This window comes from Lathyrus oleraceus, chromosome 1 (assembly GCF_024323335.1).
Source record: "Lathyrus oleraceus cultivar Zhongwan6 chromosome 1, CAAS_Psat_ZW6_1.0, whole genome shotgun sequence".
NCBI lineage: Eukaryota > Viridiplantae > Streptophyta > Magnoliopsida > Fabales > Fabaceae > Lathyrus > Lathyrus oleraceus.
The window spans coordinates 182,784,134-182,804,765 of NC_066579.1; the positions used below are offsets into that span (position 1 = coordinate 182,784,134).

The 20,632-nt window shown below is 34.9% G+C and overlaps 1 protein-coding gene across 3 annotated transcripts; it reads right to left on the reverse strand.

The window, feature by feature from the left end:
• Positions 1-1,502: 1,502 nt before the first annotated feature.
• LOC127126380 (aspartokinase 2, chloroplastic) lies at positions 1,503-17,606 on the reverse strand. 3 transcript variants are annotated; one of them, XM_051055319.1, is made up of 14 exons: positions 17,468-17,606; positions 16,928-17,357; positions 15,947-16,029; positions 15,754-15,794; positions 4,663-4,817; positions 4,386-4,535; positions 4,177-4,272; positions 3,983-4,099; positions 3,064-3,183; positions 2,881-2,973; positions 2,684-2,800; positions 2,410-2,526; positions 2,277-2,339; positions 1,503-2,038 (listed from the first exon to the last, which is right to left on the reverse strand). In XM_051055319.1, exons 2-14 carry the CDS (start codon positions 17,294-17,296, stop codon positions 1,907-1,909), a joined length of 1,653 nt encoding a protein of 550 aa, XP_050911276.1. In that variant the 5' UTR covers positions 17,297-17,357; positions 17,468-17,606; the 3' UTR covers positions 1,503-1,906. The 3 variants fall into 3 exon arrangements, with proteins under 3 accessions (XP_050911276.1, XP_050911268.1, XP_050911261.1); XM_051055311.1 differs by having other exon boundaries at positions 2,678-2,800; XM_051055304.1 differs by having other exon boundaries at positions 2,410-2,529; positions 2,678-2,800.
• Between the last annotated feature and the right edge of the window lie 3,026 nt (positions 17,607-20,632).

Here is a 20,632-nt window from a genome sequence, read left to right on the forward strand (position 1 = left end):
TCTCTTATAAATCTAACAAATTTAATTGGCGTCTATATATGATACTCAGGAGGAGACGATAATACATTTGATAGTGTAATAATTTTTTAATTAAAATAATAAATTATATAAAAAATAATAATAATAATAATAAATATTAATATTTAATTTAAATATTATTACATACGATAATATTTTTTACATTAACAACAATGGCGCACTTGCTCATACATGCCATTGATTTTACATTCCTAAATACATTTTCTCCTACCGGTCTTTGTTCATTACCTAGAACATCCTAAATATATTTTTTTATAATTCTATGTAGTATGGTGTATGCGTTGACGTGTTAATTTGGAAATGTTAAACTATAAATTATATTGATCTTATATTCACGATAATAAAATAACAATAAGATCAATAAATTAATGTTAACTTATATCCTAGGGAGCACAAGATAAGAACTAAATAAAGTAATTTTATATTAAAAATTGTGAATTAATTTTAATAAAGATATAAAATTAATTTTATAATTATTTTTTTCAATATAAACTTTCTACAAATAAGTGTCTTATCTGATGCCCCTAGGGCATAAGTTATCATTGTTATAGTGGTATCAGTGAGACCAAAGAGGACGGAAAGTAGATGTAACACTCGAGGTCAAAGATTACATTTTTCACACTCCGGTTTTTTAAAAAAATAAAAATATGAGGTCATCATGAGAAGCATCAACATTGGGTCAAGAGCAACACACACGTGAGAGAGACACCACATATTCACCTAAAACCTTAAGGTGTATAGGTCCTCTCACTTATAAAGTGTTCGACCTCCACTTTTCTAAGCAATGTGGGACTTCCAACTCACACAACATTCTTCCCTCAAATTTGAGTTCACTCATTATATTTATCCTCAAAGAGAAGTTGTTTCAAGAGAAGTTGTTTCATCTACATACGTTTGCACCGTCACTGGCACTACAACAGAATACGTCGCTTGACCACCATATTATCAGAAAGACTTTCGATACAAGAAGTCGATCCCTTAATTGAACCATCAACTCTAATACCACTATGAAGTCATCATGAGGAGCATCAACATTAGGTCAAAAGTAACACACAGGTGAAAGAGACACCAAATATTCACCCAAAATTTTAAGATGATAGATATATGAATCCTTTCACTTATAAAACGTTCAACCCCATTTTTCTAAGCAACATATCAAAAGTACGAATATTTAAAATTTTGGATATTATAAAAAGTTGTATGGTGTCATATATGTGAGATGACGGAACAAAAATCTCTGTACAAATGATTGAGATACCAACCCTACTTGTACTAATTAAGAAGCACCTGATTGAGATGTCAATCCTTGTATAAGAGTTACACGATTTTTGAATACAATACTAATTGCATGGTGAAGTTGAATGAACGGAAGAAAGAGACAATTGAAAGGGGTGAGACTTTCTCTCTCACCCGTTGTCACTACTAATATGTTTGTATGATCATTGCATGCTGTCGACTTAAACTGTGAGGAAGAATTACTTAGATGCACCAGCACCAGCACCATCAATACATTCTAAGAATCATTACAATAAATATCCAACTAGTTGAACCTGAAAAATAAACTTTTTCAGTTCAATAACATAGGCTACATCAATAATGTTAAAATCTCAAATAGAACCCTATAATACATACTCGTTAAAAAACATGAAGAAAACTTCAGGAGCTTCTGGCGTGTCATGGTTTATTAAAATATAGGCCAACTACAAGTCTACTCTCTAGCAATACTCGACTAGTGTACACTTATTATGCTTTGCCATCGCAACATCTCAATCGAACAAGATTATGAGAAGAAAATTGCTTGGTTGACAAAGCATTTTAAGATTGGATATATATATATTCCGGACAGAATTGAAGCTCAAAAGTGTTCCTAAGATGATTTAGCTACATAACCATTTCCATTTGTGTAATCCCTCTGTAACTTGGTTTCGAAGAAAGCTTCATGGAGAGCTCTTACACACTCATCTGCTTCAGTATCATTTACTACCAATGAGATGTTCACCTGGCAAAAACAAAACAGAGAACAGATAGAATACATGAGAATGAAACTATTTTGATGTCTTGTATGTCAAATGCCTGAACTGACAGTGTTCGAAAGCCAAAATAATATTGATGGAGGAGGAAAGTTTATCCTATAATCCAAGATAATATGTTTCATCATCACCACCTTTGAAGCACAAAAAGAAAAGAGTGAATCAAATATTAGGAAGAATAATATAGTTGATTAAGTGTATACATACCTTAGATGCACCCTGAGAGATCATTTGAACAGTAACACCAAGTCTTCGAAGAACACAAAATGCCTGTAGTAGAATGTTAATCAGTGGTTTTCTTATGTGACCAACTAAACTAGTTAAACAAATAATACAGAACCTTCTCCAAAATCAATGATGATTGCTGAACATTTCCAATGAGAGAGATGATGGATCTATTTTGTAGGAGATTCACCACAGCAATTTTCTCTAGTTCTTCAACAACATGGTCAAGTTCCTGCTTAAAAACAAAAGACAAGCCATTGTTGGGGGACAAAAAACACCATATTGTGACTAACACCTTATGGAGCAGGCATTTGTCTACATAAGTTCATCAGGGAAATTTGCACTCAGTGAACAAACTGATCAAAGATATAGAAATGCCTTACACTTGCCTGCTGTATTAGCTCCCTGCTCCATAACTTTGATGGATCCAAAGTCAAGGAAACACTGACTTCGCTTGTAGCAACAACATCAACTGATATGCCTAAATCTTCAAAGATTGAAAACACCTGTTGTATACATGTAAAATATGAAAAACAGAAGGCATTCAATGACAAGGATGACAGGTCTGAAAGGCATGAACTCTCACCTTAGCAAGGAAACCATACTGACCAAGCATGCGAGTGCTCACTATATCCAACATGGTCACATTACGTTTTAAAACAATGCTTGTTAATATTGCCTGTAGGTTGAAAATGGAAAACTTAAATATTGTGCAAGTCTTACTCAACATAATGAGTTACTTTTTATTGCAAAACAAAATTCTACAAACCTTGCTCATATCCCTTTCCTTGGTAATGAGAGTACCAGGAGCTTTAGGATTGTAGGAATTTTTAACCCTAACTGGAATATCACCTTCTCTAGCAGGTCTCATAGACTGCGGATGCAGAACCTGTTAATCAGAGAATAAATGATTTAGACTCGGCCTAAATAAAATAATTCTGATAACCCAACTTGCTAGTCTATCCATTTGATCCACAACAGTCAAGCTCCTCGCCACAGCACGAAAGGTGATTATCAGAGATAACATCCTTTGTACCGGGCTCGCTCACTAATAAATTAGATGATAACATTGAAATATTGACATATACAATTTTTATTAACAGAAGAAAAAATCTTATATTACTGAATGCTTATGTCGGAGCCCAAAATAATGTCTTTTTGTCGACAACAGCATACCAAAAAAGTACAGCTGGTCTTTTTATGAATATTTATGAACAAGTGTAGCTTCAAAACAATGATCCCCTTACTTTCACATTGTTTGCAACTACATTAGAATAACTTGTTTGGGTAACATTGATTTCACTTTCACCTTGGAATAACCTCCTCTTCTAGCACATTGAAAGACTTTAGATCAATATGGATTCAAAGAATTTATTCCTGTACTTTATGTGGTTCTCTAATGTGGAACAAAAAGGTAAGTGAACCATGTTGTTGTGCAACTGAATTTTTCCCCTCAATAGTAAGTTTTTCCTTCTATCAAGAAAATCAATAAAACCACATAGCATTTATGAAGCTTATAAAAAAAGCACAGCATCACCTATGAAGTAACATCATAGAAACATGATTCAAAACAAAAGCAGATCCAAGAATGAACGCTAGAATAAGAATCTAAAAATTTTCAAACCATAAGAGAGAGATTGTATGGCTTTTTGTCATAAATAAGAGCAGCTAGGTGAGTGTAATGATACCTGAGCACCAAAGTAAGCTAGCTCAGCAGCCTCGTCAAAGGTCAAAAAGGGGACAGGTTCAGCCTTCGGGTATATATTCGGGTCACAGGTTAAGACACCATCGACATCCTTCCATACCTGTGTATGTGATTGAAATTAAATTTGTCTTTCTTGTCTCAATTTTGAAATGTAGAACTGGGTTATTATGCACAAACCTGAATCTCAGGTAAGCCAAGCGCTTTCCCAATTGTTGTAGCTGTCAAATCACTACCACCTCTACCTAGTGTTGTCACTGCACATGATTTTTGGGCCTTCAAGAAGAAAAACAAGTTCCATTTATTTTCATCAGAAAATTATCATTTTTGTTACACAAAATCCTGAAGAAGTTAAAAGAAGCATTGGAAAAGCATGATATCATAATTACCTTTCCGAGGAAGCCAGTAACAATTGCAATTGCAGGATCAGAGAGCCAGTCACCATTCAATCTCTTTGCAACAGCTGGATAAGTTGCTTCTAAAATATCCGCATTTGTGAAGTCATCGGTTGTTATAAAACCAATCTCAAATGCGTCATACTGCCAGACCAATAAATTAGCATCAAACTATGATCATGAACAGCAATACAAATAAATACTAACAACCTTTTAGTTACAGTACAGCATGTATTAGATTTAAATTTAAATAAACAATAAAAACACGTACTTGGCGGGCCTTAACACCCAATTTATTAAGATATGCAGCAAAGATCCTAGTAGACATGCATTCTCCAAAAGAAACTAAATAGTCTTGAGTTCGTTTAGTTAGCTCTTTCATCATCGCTATCCCATTCAAAAGTAGCTCCAATTCTTCGAGGTGCTCTGAAAATATTTTGACGTGCATAAACCAAGTTACCAACAAAAAGGAATAAAAATATGTGAAAATTACAGAGCAGACATATTGAGAATAAAGAAGGTCCAAAATTAATAAAACAAAATGAAAAGCTGGCAACTTGTTAAGGTTGCAATTTTAATAAAAAACTGAGTGTATGATTTTTCTTGGTTTGAGAGATACATAATGATAGATGGATTCTGATAGAAACCGGCTCTGAACAGAATAATTTAGAGAATAGGAATACTTTAATGATAATAATTCTGGTTGAAGTTCAAAGACCAGAATATTATGCTTACAATAGTTATAGGAAAATAGTACAAAATATTAGGACACACACCAAGATTCGAGAGCTTGGTTCTCTCCCTCCAAAGTGTCTAACACTCACAACTGCAGGATGATCAAAACACAGTTCTGTTTCCCTTCTTATATTGCCTAAGTTCTGTAACTATTCTTAATAATAATTGTTACTCTAGTAATAATAATAATTGCTGCCCCTTAGAATCTGTAACTGCTATAGATACCATGAAAATGACTGTTTATATGTATTCTTCATTGGATAGCGTTTATCTTGCTTTATTGGTGCCCCTTCCTCTTATAAGTATTCTTTATGAGAGGTCTAACAGATTCCCAGATGTCTGCGCGACTTTCTTACAATATCTATTACAAATTTGATAGGGAAAAGATGGAGAATAGAGAGAGAGAGAGAATAGAGAGTAGAGATAGGAAGGGAGAATTTCATTTATTCAATAAAAGCATACATGGAATGGTTAGTTTCTAACTATTTATAATTGTCAAAAGCAGTTATAACAACTCAAACTAACTATATATAACTGTCTAAGCAGTTATAACTAATATATGCATCATATCCCGCCCCTTAAAATCTTCCTTGTCCTCAAGGAACAGCTGTAACATCAAAATAAGGAAACTGGAGTTTGAGTTTGTATAGCAACTCCCAAGTAGCCTCTTCCATAGCCTCTCCTTTCCACTGAATCAAAACCTCAGTAACCGCCCTATTGTGCCTCTGAATGGAGCGCCTCTTCAAAATCTTAAATGGTTCCTTAGGATCATCCAAACTGCCCCACTCCTCAGGAAGTGCAACCACGGGAATGTTCTCATCAGGACACGGTTTCAAAAGAGATACATGGAACGTAGGATGAATCCGCGAAGTAGATGGAAGAATCAAGGTGTATGCAACTTTTCCCACCCTATGCAGCACCTGATAAGGACCATAAAACCGAGGAGAAAGCTTTTCGGAAGCACGATATTGAGCAGAAGCTTGTCTATAGGGCTGTAACTTTAGGAAAATCCAATCTCCTTCCTTAAATTCCCGATCACTGCGATGTTTATCAGCCTGCCGCTTCATACGTGCTTGAGCCCGGACCAAATTACCCTGTAATTTCTGGATCATTTCTTCCCTTACAATGAAGCTTCGATCGACCGCCTCGACCTTGGTACTTTAAGGGCAATAAGGAAGATGCAGTGGTGGTGCTTGGCCATACACAATCTCATAAGGGGTAGCTTGAATAGCTGAATGGTAAGTGGTATTGTACCACCACTCAGCCAAAGGTAACCAATTGACCCATTCCTTAGGCTGCTGCCATGTCATAGCCCGCAAGTAATGTTCTAAGCAACGGTTCAAGACTTCGCTTTGACCGTCCGACTCCAAAGTCTGAAATTCACACAAGTTAGGGAAGAATTTAGTAACACATTTCAAATCTCTTGTAATCTTGCTAATAGACAGCAAGTTACAATCCAGTTTAGGCACATACAAAACAGAGTCAAGTGTAATATTTTGATGAAATGATAATTGATCCTTTACCCATGATCTTAGAATGTGTACCATCAGCTATTCGAACATTATAGTTATAGGGACATGGAGAATAACTACTAAACAAAGTAAAATCTCCAGTCATGTGATCTGAAGCCCCTGAGTCAACAATCCATGATTTTATTTTTTCCTTACTAGTGTTTAGAGCATGTAAGTAATTACCTCTTTGAGCCACTACAGCAGTACCACCTTTTTCTACAGTTAACATGGTATCAGAGCCTCGTTTAAGATCCAATGGGCCACCTACTATGGTTTCCGCTATCGGGCCACCCACCATTTATTTCCACACTCCAGATGTCCAGTCCTGGACGTGAGGGTGTGTGTTAAGAGTCCCACATCGGACAATATATGACCTGAACATGTGTTTATAAGTGGGGGCAGTCCTCACTCTACCAAAACCGGTTTTGTAGGGTTGAGTTAGGCCCAATCACACATTCTTAACATGGTATCAGAGCACGATCTGAACCATCCCTAACCTAGCGCCGCCAAACTATGGTGGATCCCAAATCTGATGAATCGCTCAAAGTGGAGACTGGATCATTTCCGACCAGTTCACACGAAGGGCTCACTCACCTCATCACAGGCCATAAATTAAATGGTCAAAACTATACCCAATGGGTAAGGTCAGTCAAGATCTTCCTCGAAGGAAAAGGAAGGGAAGGCTACACAACGGGGGATTCTAAATGTCCCGAAAAAGGAGACAAAAACTTTCAGAAATGGAAACTTGAGAACAGCCAAGTAATGTCATGGCTGCTCAATACCATGACAAACGAAATTGGTGAAAATTTCATGTTCTATGACACTGCAAAAGAGATATGGGATGCAGTGAAGGAAACATACTCAAATGTTGACAATACATCTGTCATATTTGAGATTAAAAGTATTCTTCATGACCTTCGACAGGGAGAATCTTCTGTTACCGAGTATTTTAATATACTTAACAAACACTGGCAGCAACTCGACATATATGAAGAGGTTACATGGTGTTGTACAGAAGATCAAAAGAAATATAAGGAGCTGGTGGAAAAAGATAGGATTTACAAGTTCCTATTGGGGCTAAACAAGGACCTAGATGAAGTTCGTGGAAGGATCCTTGGAACCAAACCACTTCTCAAAATTCGAGAAGCCTTTTCAGAAGTGAGAAGGGAAGAAAGCAGGAAGAAAATCATGTTGGGAACACCTAGCTCAGTTCTGTACAGCGAGAGCTCTGCAATGGCAGCAAGAGGGAATCAACCTCGGCCACCACAAAAGAAAACCCGCCCCTGGTGTGAACACTGCAAGAGACCAGGCCACACAAAGGAAACATGTTGGATCATACATGGAAAACCTTCAGAGACCAAATTTTTCAAAGGCAAGGAGGGAAGAGGTAACACAGCATTTAACAATCAAGAAGCTGAGGTATACTCTAACTCATCTCTTTTTAGCAAAGAACAAATGGAGGCTCTTCAAAAACTCCTTCAGCAAACCATGTTAACTGTAGAAAAATGTGGTACTGTTGTAGTGGCTCAAAGAGGTAATTACTTACATGCTCTAAACACTAGTAAGGAAAAAATAAAATCATGGATTGTTGACTCAGGGGCTTCAGATCACATGACTGGAGATTTTACTTTGTTTAGTAGTTATTCTCCATGTCCCTATAACTATAATGTTCGAATAGCTGATGGTACACATTTTAAGGTCATGGGTAAAGGATCAATTATCATTTCATCAAATATTACACTTGACTCTGTTTTGTATGTGCCTAAACTGGATTGTAACTTGCTGTCTATTAGCAAGATTACAAGAGATTTGAAATGTGTTACTAAATTCTTCCCTAACTTGTGTGAATTTCAGACTTTGGAGTCGGGGAAGACGATTGGCAATGCTGAAGAGTGTGCTGGACTCTACCTCCTTCAAGTGGAAAAATCAGAAGAAAAACTCAAGAATAATTGTCATGTTGCAGCTGCAGTTTCAAGTGATAATAATCCTGTAATGATGTGGCACTACAGATTAGGCCACCCAAATTTCATATACTTGGAAAAAATGTTTCCCTCTTTATTCAATAAAAACAAGGAACATTTTCAGTGTGAAATTTGCCAATTGTCTAAACATACTCGAAACCATTACTCACCCCAATCTAATAAACCCTCAAAACCTTTTTCATTAATTCATAGTGATGTATGGGGACCATCACGAGTCCACAACATTACAGGCTCCAGATGGTTTGTCACCTTTATTGATGATCACACACGTGTTACCTGGGTGTTTCTAATGAAGGAAAAATCAGAAGTAGGGAGAATATTTGAAATTTATCATAAGATGGTACAAACACAATTCCAAAGCAATATTCAGATACTCAGAACTGACAATGGCCGTGAGTATTACAACCTTGCTCTAAGTTCCTATCTTCAAAAGGTTGGAATTGTTCACCAAAGCTCGTGTGTGGACACTCCCCAACAAAATGGAGTTGCGGAAAGGAAGAATAGACACCTTTTGGAAGTGACTAGATCAATCATGTTAGCCACAAATGTCCCACAACACTTTTGGGGAGAAGCTGTCCTTTCAGCAACTCACCTTATAAATCGAACACCCTCCCGTATCCTTAACTTTAAGACCCCACTCTCCACACTTCAAAACCTATTTCCAACCAGCAAAATCTTTTCCTCTATTCCATTAAAAATATTTGGATGCTCAACTTTTGTCCATAACCTCAACCCTCACCGAAGCAAATTAGACCCAAAATCCATCAAATGCATTTTTCTTGGTTACTCTCCTCACCAAAAGGGATATAGGTGTTACTCTCCCCATACCAAAAAATTTTACCACACTATGGATGTAACCTTCTTTGAAAATCAACCCTATTACACCAAAACTGGTATTCAGGGGGAGCATATAGAAAATTCAGAATACCAACTTTTGCCTCTTGAACTAACCGAACATGACAAAATCATACCAAACCAAACCGGCAACACTCAATCAGCTGAACCTATGCCTACACCAGCTGAAAAATTACCAGACCAGACCTCAAACATTCAGCCGAGTGAAAGGACAACAGAAGTTGTGACGGAAACAGAACCAATTATAGTTTCAACCACATCTCAACAGGATTGTGATCCAAAAACAGGCAAGTGGAAGGGTTTTTGTTATAAAAGGAAGGAGGTAGAGTCAAGCAAAGCTCCAATGCAAGGCCATGAGTCAAACCAGACTCTAGAAAATGAAGTTCCCACAGGTAATATTCTTCCTAACTCTAAACATGTTGATACAATAGATATTGATATTCCTATTGCTATGAGAAAAGGGGTTAGAACTTGCACTAAACACCCTATTGAAAAATATATCTCCTATGGAAAACTATCACAAAGTTACAGGTCCTTTGTAGCAGCTGTTGACAACTTAGAAATTCCAAATAATATTCAAGAAGCATTGCAGAAACCTGAATGGGCAGCAGCTGTAACAGAAGAAGTTCAAGCACTTGTAAGAAATGACACATGGGAGATCACTGCTATACCAGAAGGGAAGAAAGCAGTAGGATGCAAGTGGATATTTTCAATTAAACACAATGCTGATGGGAGTATAAACAGGTACAAAGCTCGGTTGGTTGCAAAGGGGTTCACACAATCATATGGGGTGGATTATGAGGAGACTTTTGCACCTGTTGCGAAGCTCAATTCTGTCCGGGTTCTACTATCTTTGTCAGCAAATCTAGATTGGCCCCTACACCAACTAGACATAAAGAATGCATTTCTAAATGGAGAGTTAGAAGAAGAGGTATATATGCAAATTCCTCCGGGACTTGAATCACCTGGAACCGCCAACATGGTGTGTCGACTTCGCAAATCTCTATATGGCCTCAAACAATCACCAAGGGCATGGTTTGATAGACTAACAAAAGTTGTCAAGCAAGATGGTTTTGTTCAATGTCAAACAGACCATACCATGTTTGTCAAGCACTCTTTGGATGGGAAGATAGCTTTGTTTATTGTCTATGTTGATGATATCGTTATTACGGGAGACGATGATGAACAAGTCAACCAGTTAAAGAAACTTCTAGCAAAAGAATTTGAAGTCAAAGACTTGGGACAACTCAAGTATTTTCTAGGGATGGAAATTGCACGAACAAAGAATGGTATTTCAGTTTCTCAAAGGAAGTACACTCTGGATTTACTTCAAGAAACAGGTATGCTTGGATGCAAAGCTGCCAATACTCCCATAGAACAAGTAAAAAGGAGTGAAGATGAGAATGTACTGGCTAATAAAGATAGATATCAAAGTCTAGTCGGAAAACTAATCTATCTAACTCACACCAGACCAGACATTGGTTTTGCTGTAAGCATGGCTAGTCGTTATATGTCAAATCCAACTGAAACTGACATGAGAAATGTGAACAGAATTCTCCAGTACCTGAAAGGTACGCCAGGCCGAGGACTTTATTTTCAAAAGAACTCAAACAGAGGCATTGAAGTCTACACCGATTCTGATTGGGCAGGATGTTTATCTGACAGGAAATCAACTACAGGCTACTGCACATTTGTATGGGGTAATATGGTAACTTGGAGAAGCAAGAAACAATCTGTTGTGGCTAGGAGTAGCGCAGAAGCAGAATTCAGAGCTATGTCACAAGGTATTTGTGAAGGAATTTGGCTTAAGCGAATGCTAGATGAGATCAAAATTCCTACCAATCACCCCATGAAGATATTATGTGATAACAAGGCTGCTATTAGCATTGCTAAGAACCCGGTACAGCATGATAGAACAAAGCATGTGGAGATAGACCGACACTTCATCAAGGAGAAAATTGATCATGAAATTATAAGTGTTAATCATATTCCATCATGCCAGCAAACTGCAGACATTCTAACAAAAGCCCTTCCAAGGAACATATACGAGAATATCAAATCCAATCTGGGTATGATAGACATCTACCACCCAGATTGAGGGGGAGTATGGAATAATCAATACAGAATCAAATGATTCTGTTTGTACAGCTCATTAAGGATTATGATTAATGTAATTAATTAGCTATTATTTCCTGTTCTTTTCTGTAATTAGAATTAGCATTCATGGGAAATTAATTCCCCCGATTCTTAGGTCAGATTTCTCTTTCAAATCCTGCCTTATGCAGTCTATAAATACAGCATATGTAATTCTCATAAAACATAAGGAAATATACAATATATTTCTACAGTAAACCAATGCCAATAATTCCCTGTCATAAACTGACAAAAGCCTATTTTTAAGAGATAAAACCTAGCTAATAAAAGCCACAGGGTGCCTGTCCTGCATTAGCACAGCACCAATTCCAGTGCTTGAAGCATCTGTTTCAACCACAAATGGCTTTTGCATATCAGGGATGGCCAACACCGAGGAATTACTCAAAGCATCTTTCAATGTAGTGAAGGCGGTATGTGCCTCTTCGGGCCAATGGAAAGAATCCCGCTTGAGTAAATCAGTAAGAGGAGAGGCAATAATACTGTAACCTTTAATGAACCGCCTGTAGTAACCCGTCAATCCCAAAAATCCCCTCAATTGCTTAACTGTTTGAGGTGCCGGCCAAGCTCTCACAGCTTGAACTTTAATTGGATCAGTAGTGACTCCTGTAGGTGTAATGAAATGACCTAAGTATTCGATCCGTGTAGTGAAGAATGCACACTTACTTTCCTTAACATAGAAAGTGTGAGTTTTGAGGATCTGAAACACTTGTCGGAGATAATCCACATGTGCCTCCAAAGATGGGTTGTACACTAATATATCATCAAAGAAAATAAGAACACACTTCCTCAATAATCCCGAAAAAATAGTGTTCATTGTGCCCTGAAAAGTAGCTAGTGCGTTGGACAATCCAAAAGGCATCACCACATATTCATACTGCCCCCCATGCGTTTGAAAAGCTGTCTTAGGTACGTCCTCACTTTTCATCCTTATTTGGTGATATCCAGCCCTAAGATCCAGTTTCGAAAACACCACTGCACCACCTAATTCATCCAATAAATCCTCCACCAAGGGAATTGGAAATTTAGCCTTCACCGTCATTTCATTCAACCTCCTATAATCCACACACATTCGCCAACTCCCATCTTTCTTTTTGACTAACACAACTGGAGAAGCAAAAGGGGAAGAACTTGGTTGAATTACTCCGGAATCCAAGAGCTCCCTAACCATACCATCAATGATATCCTTCTGAGCTGGTGGATATCTATAAGGTCTTAAACTAACTGGGTTAGAACCCTCCTTTAGCACAATTTGATGATCATGAATACCCCTAAAGGGTGGCAGCTCAGTAGGTGTTTCAAAGACCTCCTGGAACACCTGTAAAATAGATTCTCTATGCGCCGTCATCACAGGATCCTCTAGCTCCTTAGTGGTCACAGAACAACACACTGCCTCTGTTGAACAAGGTAGTAGCTGTAGCATGTAACAGAAGCTATCTTCCACCACTAATTGATGCAATTTAGAAGCAGAAACCACCTTACTTTTATTTTCTTTAACAGCCTGCAACTTCACATTCATACCATTCATAGAGAATTCCATAGCCATATTGGTAAAATCCCATTGTATGACACCCCATTGCCTTAACCATTGCATGCCCAATATAACATCACAACTAGACAATGGTATAGCAATAACGTCAGTAAGAAAGTCATACCCTTGAAGCTTTAACCTGATGCCTTCACACCGTCCTGCACCATGTATAAGCCCGCCATCAGCTACAGTTATCCGCAAGGGATGCATCGGTTGTAGAATATTAAGCCCCTCCTTACATAATTTCTGGCTAATGAAATTATGAGTGCTGCCAGTGTCTATGAGTACATGAACTCTCTTTTTACCCAGCCAGCCAATCAATCTCATCATAGGATGAGAAGAGTCTCCCTGAATGGCATTAAGAGAAACAGTAGGATCAACACTTTGAATAGGCTCATTAGACACTTCCTCAGAAACAGAATCAACTTCAATTGAGTCTAATTGATTTTCCTCCCCAACCTCCATAAGGAAAACTTGCATTTTTTCCTCTGGGGACAATCATGTCCAGGAAAGAATTTGTCATGACAGAAAAAACACAAGTTTTGAGCCCTATGTTCATCCATTTCTTTAGGGGAAAGTTTCTTCTGAAACGTATATGTCGGCTTTCCCAAAATGCTCTTCTGAGAACCTTCGACAACCCCTTTCTTCTCTTGAGGCATCACTTTCTTGTCAAAGGTGTTAGAAATTGTATTCTTCTTCTCACTCCAAGAACTTTGGGTTCGATTTGCAGGCACCAACCGTTTCTGCAACAAATCCAAGCTTCGTTCTTGCAACTTTGCAATACGAGTAGCTTCCAACACCGTACGCGGGGTGAACATCTTCACACCATTACACAATTCCTGTTGAAGGCCTCCCAAATAGCACTGGAGCTTTTGAGATTCTGTCAACGCTGTTCTACCCGCCAGATTGTCGAACGATTCCTGATATGCTTCCAGCGAACCAGTTTGCACCAATTTCTTGAGTTCTTCCATAGGTGAATCGAACTCGAGGCTAAATCGCATCTTCAATGCCTCGGTGAAATTCGGTCATGTCAATCGGCCATTCGATCCCTGTTCTAGACTTTGGAACCAACAAAAAGAGTTATCATCATGAGCGATACTCGCAACCGAGACCTTGTCCCCTTCTTGCGTTCCATCCAGCGAAAAAAACGTTTGCATTTCGCGATCCAAGATTCCACATCGTCTCGAGTGAATTTTGGAAAATCCAGACGTGTTAATCGCGTTGCTGGTCGAGTTGCACCGTCGCCGGCGCCGCCATGGCGACGCGCCGCCGTTAACTCCGACATCTGCAATCCAATTCCGTGCATGGCTTCTTGCACATTGGTGAATTGAGTTTCGAAACGATTCTCCAATTCACGAATTTGCCTCGTGATACATGGCTCCACTGTCGCCATGATGCGTTCCTCCGCCTCACGAATGGCGTTCTGCAGTCGCGTCGCTTCTGCCATGAATGGTGTGGCCGAGGTCGACAGGCTCTAGATACCAATGATAGGGAAAAGATGGAGAATGTAGAGAGAGAGAGAGAGAGAGAGAGAGAGAATAGAGAGTAGAGATAGGAAGGGAGAATTTCACTTATTCAATAAAAGCATACATGGAATGGTTAATTTCTAACTATTTATAACTGTCAAAAGCAATTATAACAACCCAAACTAACTATATATAACTATCTAAGCAGTTATAACTAATATATGCATCAAAATTTCACTAGCTACACAATCTTCCAAGTTTTCCTGGTAAAAAATTCAGCAGAATGTACATTGTATAAGTCAATAGTTAGATTTATACGATTAAAACCTTTAATTTGATAGTTGATTCATTTTACTGAATCCAGGTAAACATAAGCAATCCTATTTCTATGATCTACAGTGTCATCCATCGGCAATAACTTATTTTTCTGGATCATTTATAGAGTCTTAATCCATCTTGAAACTGTATAACATAACAAAGCTCATACTATAAGCTTCAATATCTACTGAGACAGAAATCAGAATTATGGAATATATACTTTCATGTCACTCATGCAAGGGTGAAATTCAATTTATCATGGAAACTAGTGCATATGCAATGTAGCTGCTGCTTTTGGTTTTATAAAAATGACATATGAACTTCCGATACATTTTCATATCATATTTCATCCACAAAGTAGAACTCCCAACACCCACCCCTCATGCCTAGAATTAGACATCTGGATCCTAACCTAGTGGCTCGATAATGGGTGGTTCAACAGATCTTGGATAAACTATGATACGACTTTCAAATTTGGATTAGGCCTAATTTAACCATGCAAAAATGGTTTGTAAGACAAGGAATGTCTCCCCCACTTAGAAACACTTTTTCAATCTGCATTTCATTCAATACGAGACCTTTCAACAAGATTAAAGAAATGATGACAACAATAACAAATATGCAAGTATGTATTTTGAACAAAGAAAACACCAAGTGCATTTTCAGCATCTATAAGCCTACAAGTTAAATTGCTCCAGACAGTAGAGCATGCCAGCTGATATGATCTGAGAAGAACATTTTAATCAAAAAACAAACAAATCTTCCAGTCTAACAATCAAATGATCAATAATGTGACCAAAAGAAATAACTCACTCTCAATAACAGATCTGTCCACTCCAAGCTGATCCACAGTCCTGAGATGCAGGTAAGAACATATCATCAATAGAAAATACTATAATTTTTAAATATATAAAGAAGTGAACATTCATTGTTTTTCATTCATAACTTTTATGTCATAATTGCAAAAACAAAAACAAAAAAGAAAAAAGGACCTCGTTGCTCTAACCTATGATGCAGATCTTTTATAAAGCTAAGCTCTTCAATACAAGAGACATTAGTAACACCGCAACTCACAGCTTTTTCTCCAGCCTAATAACAAAATAAAAACAAAACCAACATCATTTCTCTGAAAAGAGTTCTTCAACATCAGAAAGCAAAGGAATCATTAACAAATATAGTATTTACGTAGCAGTTAGGATGCATTAGGATTTAAGACTAGTTTATTTACCCTTAATTGGAATTTATCCAACAACTTATGCAAGTGTTTGTGAGAGCTTATTAAAACATTTTATCACATGTTTATAAACTCCACATAATAGTTATAAAAACAGTTTAAGCACATTTAAGTTATTTTAAGCTTATCTCAACAAACTCTATATAATAAATGTTAGAAGGGCAACTAGTAACACGAGAGAAAATGGAAACGTAAATCGCAAACACTAAACACGTTCGCTTCGTTACGCAGTTAAACAAAGTGTGTCTATGTCTGCGACTACAAAGCAACCGTAGTTCCAGTCTAGATTACAAGAATGTCCATTAACGATCGCTACGCTCACTCTGCTCCCTCGCCTTCAACAACTAATTATAAAAACAACTTACAACTTATATTCAAAAGTTGAAGCACATCTCCTCTTTAATTCTAAAAGTGCTTATACATAAACACTTATTTAATAAACGCTTATCAAATAAACCTTCACTTAAATTGTTTATTCAACACAATCATAACCTTCACTTAAATTGTTTATTCAACACAATCATAACTTTCTATTTTGAAAGAAATTAATAATCTACTCCAACAGTAATAATAACTAAAATAAATTTTTAAAAAAATAACTTATACTCATGTTTACATTCAAAGTCACCAATACATTTGATTACATTAAAGCACAGATACTAAACATAAATTGGAAAAAATTTATAAAAAAAAAATTGAATTAATAATAAATAAATAAAATAAAACAAAAAGAAGAGAAATGAAATACTATACCAGCAAAAGCTTGTTAGTGGTTTTTCCCATGGCAGAAAGAACAACAATAGGAATCTCTTGAGGAAAACTCATAACAAGAGTAGCAACTTCCATGATCCTCTCCGCAGAAGCAACTGAAGAGCCACCGAATTTCATCACACAAGTGTAACTCTTTCTGTTTTCATCTTCACTCGTCACGTGCTTCCCATTCTCGATCACGTGCTTCTCCAACACGTCGCTCGAAGACTTGCATGTGACCTTCAACGACGACGACGGCGTCGTTTCATGATTGTTGATAAAAAGCTTCGTTCTCAGCGGCAACGTCACTGGTAGAAGATTCGGTTTCACGTTCACTCCGTAGTATTGAAGATGTAACGAACTTGTTGCCATGAATGAAGAAAATGAAAACTGAATCTAAATTAATAATTTATTTTTGTTTCCGAAGCTCGATCTGCGAAAAATAAACAATGAAATGGTGTAAATTGTAGATTGTGGAAAAAGTGAAAATAAAAATAGAAATAAAAAAAATGATGATGAATGAAATTGAAGAAATGAAGGAACCTGGAAAGAAGGAGCTTCAGAAGAAGTTGAAATGGAAATATGAGAGAGTGAGAGAGAGAGAGCAGTGAGTGAAATGAATGCTGAGAGAGACGCGGCGGCACTCGTCTAAAACGTCTTCTTATATAATGTAAAGCAGGAGGAAAAGGAGACACTGATAGCGAATTTATTTTTAAAATATAGTAAGAATGTAAAATAAAAAAATAAAAATATTTTATAAAAATAATTTATTATTTTTTAAAAAGATTTATTTTGATTTATATTTAAATTATAAATATATTTTTTTATATATAAAAATAATTGGATGAACAGTATATTTTTAAAATATTTAAACAAATTAAAATTAATTATAATTTATTATTTTAAAAAAATCATAAGTTCGTGTCTGTAATTTTTATTGTATATATTAAAAATATATTTTTTTATATAAATATTATTTTTGATTTAATATTATTTATAAAAATATTTAAATCAATATTTCATCTTTATTTTTTTTATATTGATTTTCCAATTTTTTTATTAAACCTATGAATTAGTTGTTCCAATACGACTGAAATTATATTTAATATTTCAGTCGTGTAATACTATAAGATTTTTTTTAACTCTTTCTTGAACTCTCTCTTTCTAAAATCAATTTGCTGGATTTTTTAATAATAAATGTAATTTTTAACTTGATTGATCGGGACTGTGTAAAGATGAAAAGTAAAAGCAAAAAGTACTATGTAACTTTTAAAATCAAAGTTGTTGTGAATCAAATTTATTGGTTAAAAAAATAGAAGAAAAAAAATTAACAGAAACAATTTTAGTTGAATTGAGTAAACTATTAATAATTTTGTTGAACTTTCAATTATTTAGATATGAAATAATGAAATAACTCTGTTGGGACATGCTAAATTCTACTATTTAATTTTATTAAATTAAAAACAACTTTTAATTTCTCTCATATTTAATTGTAATTATTATTTTAATTATATGAATTTTAATCAATAATAATTTTTTTTGAGTTTATCGATAATGCATTATCAATGTAAAAAAAACTATTATATATATTCACTTAAAATATTTTAAGATGTCAAATCATATAAATAATTTAAATTTTAAAAATTTAAAATTTAATGACTTATTTGATAAGATAGATGGTTGTCAAGAAAATAGTTTACACGATCAATAGCCCATCTTTTTTTTTCATTTTATTTTTCTTCCACCAATTATATAAATATTATTTTTAAATATATTTAAATCTGCAATAAATATTTTTTAATTATTCATTTATTTCTAGTTTATTATAAAATGGTTTTTTAAATTCTAAATCTTAAAGTTAGGTTGATTTTTTTTATATTTTTTGAATATCATTTTTTATTATTTTGTATAATTTATACTATTTATTTTAACATGTATATGAAAAAGGTATCTAATAAAATTATTGTTTTAATTATAACTATTTAAGACAATAAATATTATAAAATAAAAGTTTTTATTTAATCATAGGAAAGAAACATTCAAGCAAATTATATATTTCAATTAATAATTATTATTTTATATAGTTTACTAATAATAATTGAGTGAATCAAGTATATTAAAAACTATTGATTCAATTTCATTGAATTTAAGAGAATTTAAAATACATGTATGAAAATAAAGTTATGATAGCACATAAATAAAAAAAGATAAAATATGCTTAAATAAAATTTATTGAATTAATATTTCTAATAAGTAATTATGGTCTTCGTAAATGAAATCACATCATATTTATTGTAACATCAAATATTTTAAAATACTCTCAAAATCTCTACTCAATTGCACGCAATCACATCTATTTTAAAACTTTAAAATTTAAACAAATGTAAAAGAAGAAAAAGATGATAAATTCGTAAATAAATATTGATAGATGTAAAAGAATAACAAGTGTTGAAATTGCAAAGGTAGTAATCTTAAAAATCCAGAATGCGTTTAAAAAAATAAAAATAAAAATAATATAATATAAAATAGTGATCTTAAAAATTAATTATTGAATCAATTTGAATTTACAATTAGTTAGTAATCATTGTCAAATCCATGAAATCAAAAGAAAAAAAAATACTAAGAAAAAAGGGTTTTCGGAAAATGATAAGAAACCATTTCGTTAACTTCCAATAACTAAAATCTTATTCTTACTTTCCACTCAAAATTTTCATAAGCTAACTATTTTAAACATTATTTTCCTCAAAATATTTCACATACACATAAACAAAAGCTAAATCCATCAAATTAACACCAAATTTCCAAGCCATGAAATGTTGAAATAATTGCATATCTCACCGTCATCCTATATCCCCAATCATTATTTAGATGCATCCAATTGAAGGATCAAATTCATGCATCAACAACAACATTCAATTGAACACAGATAATTTATATCTATCATGCAATTTTTCTCTTGTAAAATTATTGAAAAGAATAATAATAATAATAATAATAATAACTATTCAAATCTTCAAGTGATTTTTAATGAGCTATTTTTAATGAGTTCAAACCTTAGATAAAAAAAATTGTAAATAGTATCCATCTTTCACACCATCAGAAGCCCTAAACTATATATCAACCTTCGAATCATCCTTGTTGTCCAAACCTCCAAAAACATCCTCATCACAATCATGACAATCTTCGTCGTTCAAAACTATATTCAAACCATGGTTATTGTCAGTTCCGGATTAATCATCAAATTTGCAATAGCTACATCAAACACACCATTCTAATTATAACAACAATATTTGACTTATGCATTTAAAGAAATTCCCTCAAATCACTTTAACAAATGACACACATTAAAATATTGTCGCTTTGTAAATCTAAGGCTAATCGAATTTGGTTAGTTTGAGAATGGATGTAAAATGATAGAAGTTTTTTAAAACTTAAGTAAACGAAAATTGAAATGTGAACATCATGATAATTTGGTTAGTTTCAGGTATTTTTCTTTTGACTGCCACGTTATGGCCAACGCGATGGAAAACGTCATGGTGAACATCATGAGTGCAATATGTATTCTTTTTCTCCGTTCTTTGTTATTTTTGTCCCGATTTCTCACACGAAAGCTCTTTCTTGGAAAATACCTGAAATAAACACAATATACCAACATAAAACCATAAAATAGGAATAAAACTCACTAAAATGACATGCGTATATGTCGCT

What these genes read in the sequence shown, in the direction of transcription:
- LOC127126380 (XM_051055304.1), bottom strand. Translation starts at nt 17,296, where the DNA reads ATGGCAACAAGTTCGTTACATCTTCAATACTACGGAGTGAACGTGAAA. An exon ending in TGGGTGTTAAGGCCCGCCAA is followed by an intron (nt 4,536 to 4,662) that starts GTACGTGTTTTT and finishes TTGGTCTGGCAG; the next exon opens with TATGACGCATTTGAGATTGG. An exon ending in AGCTAATACAGCAGGCAAGT is followed by an intron (nt 2,530 to 2,677) that starts GTAAGGCATTTC and finishes TTTGTTTTTAAG; the next exon opens with CAGGAACTTGACCATGTTGT.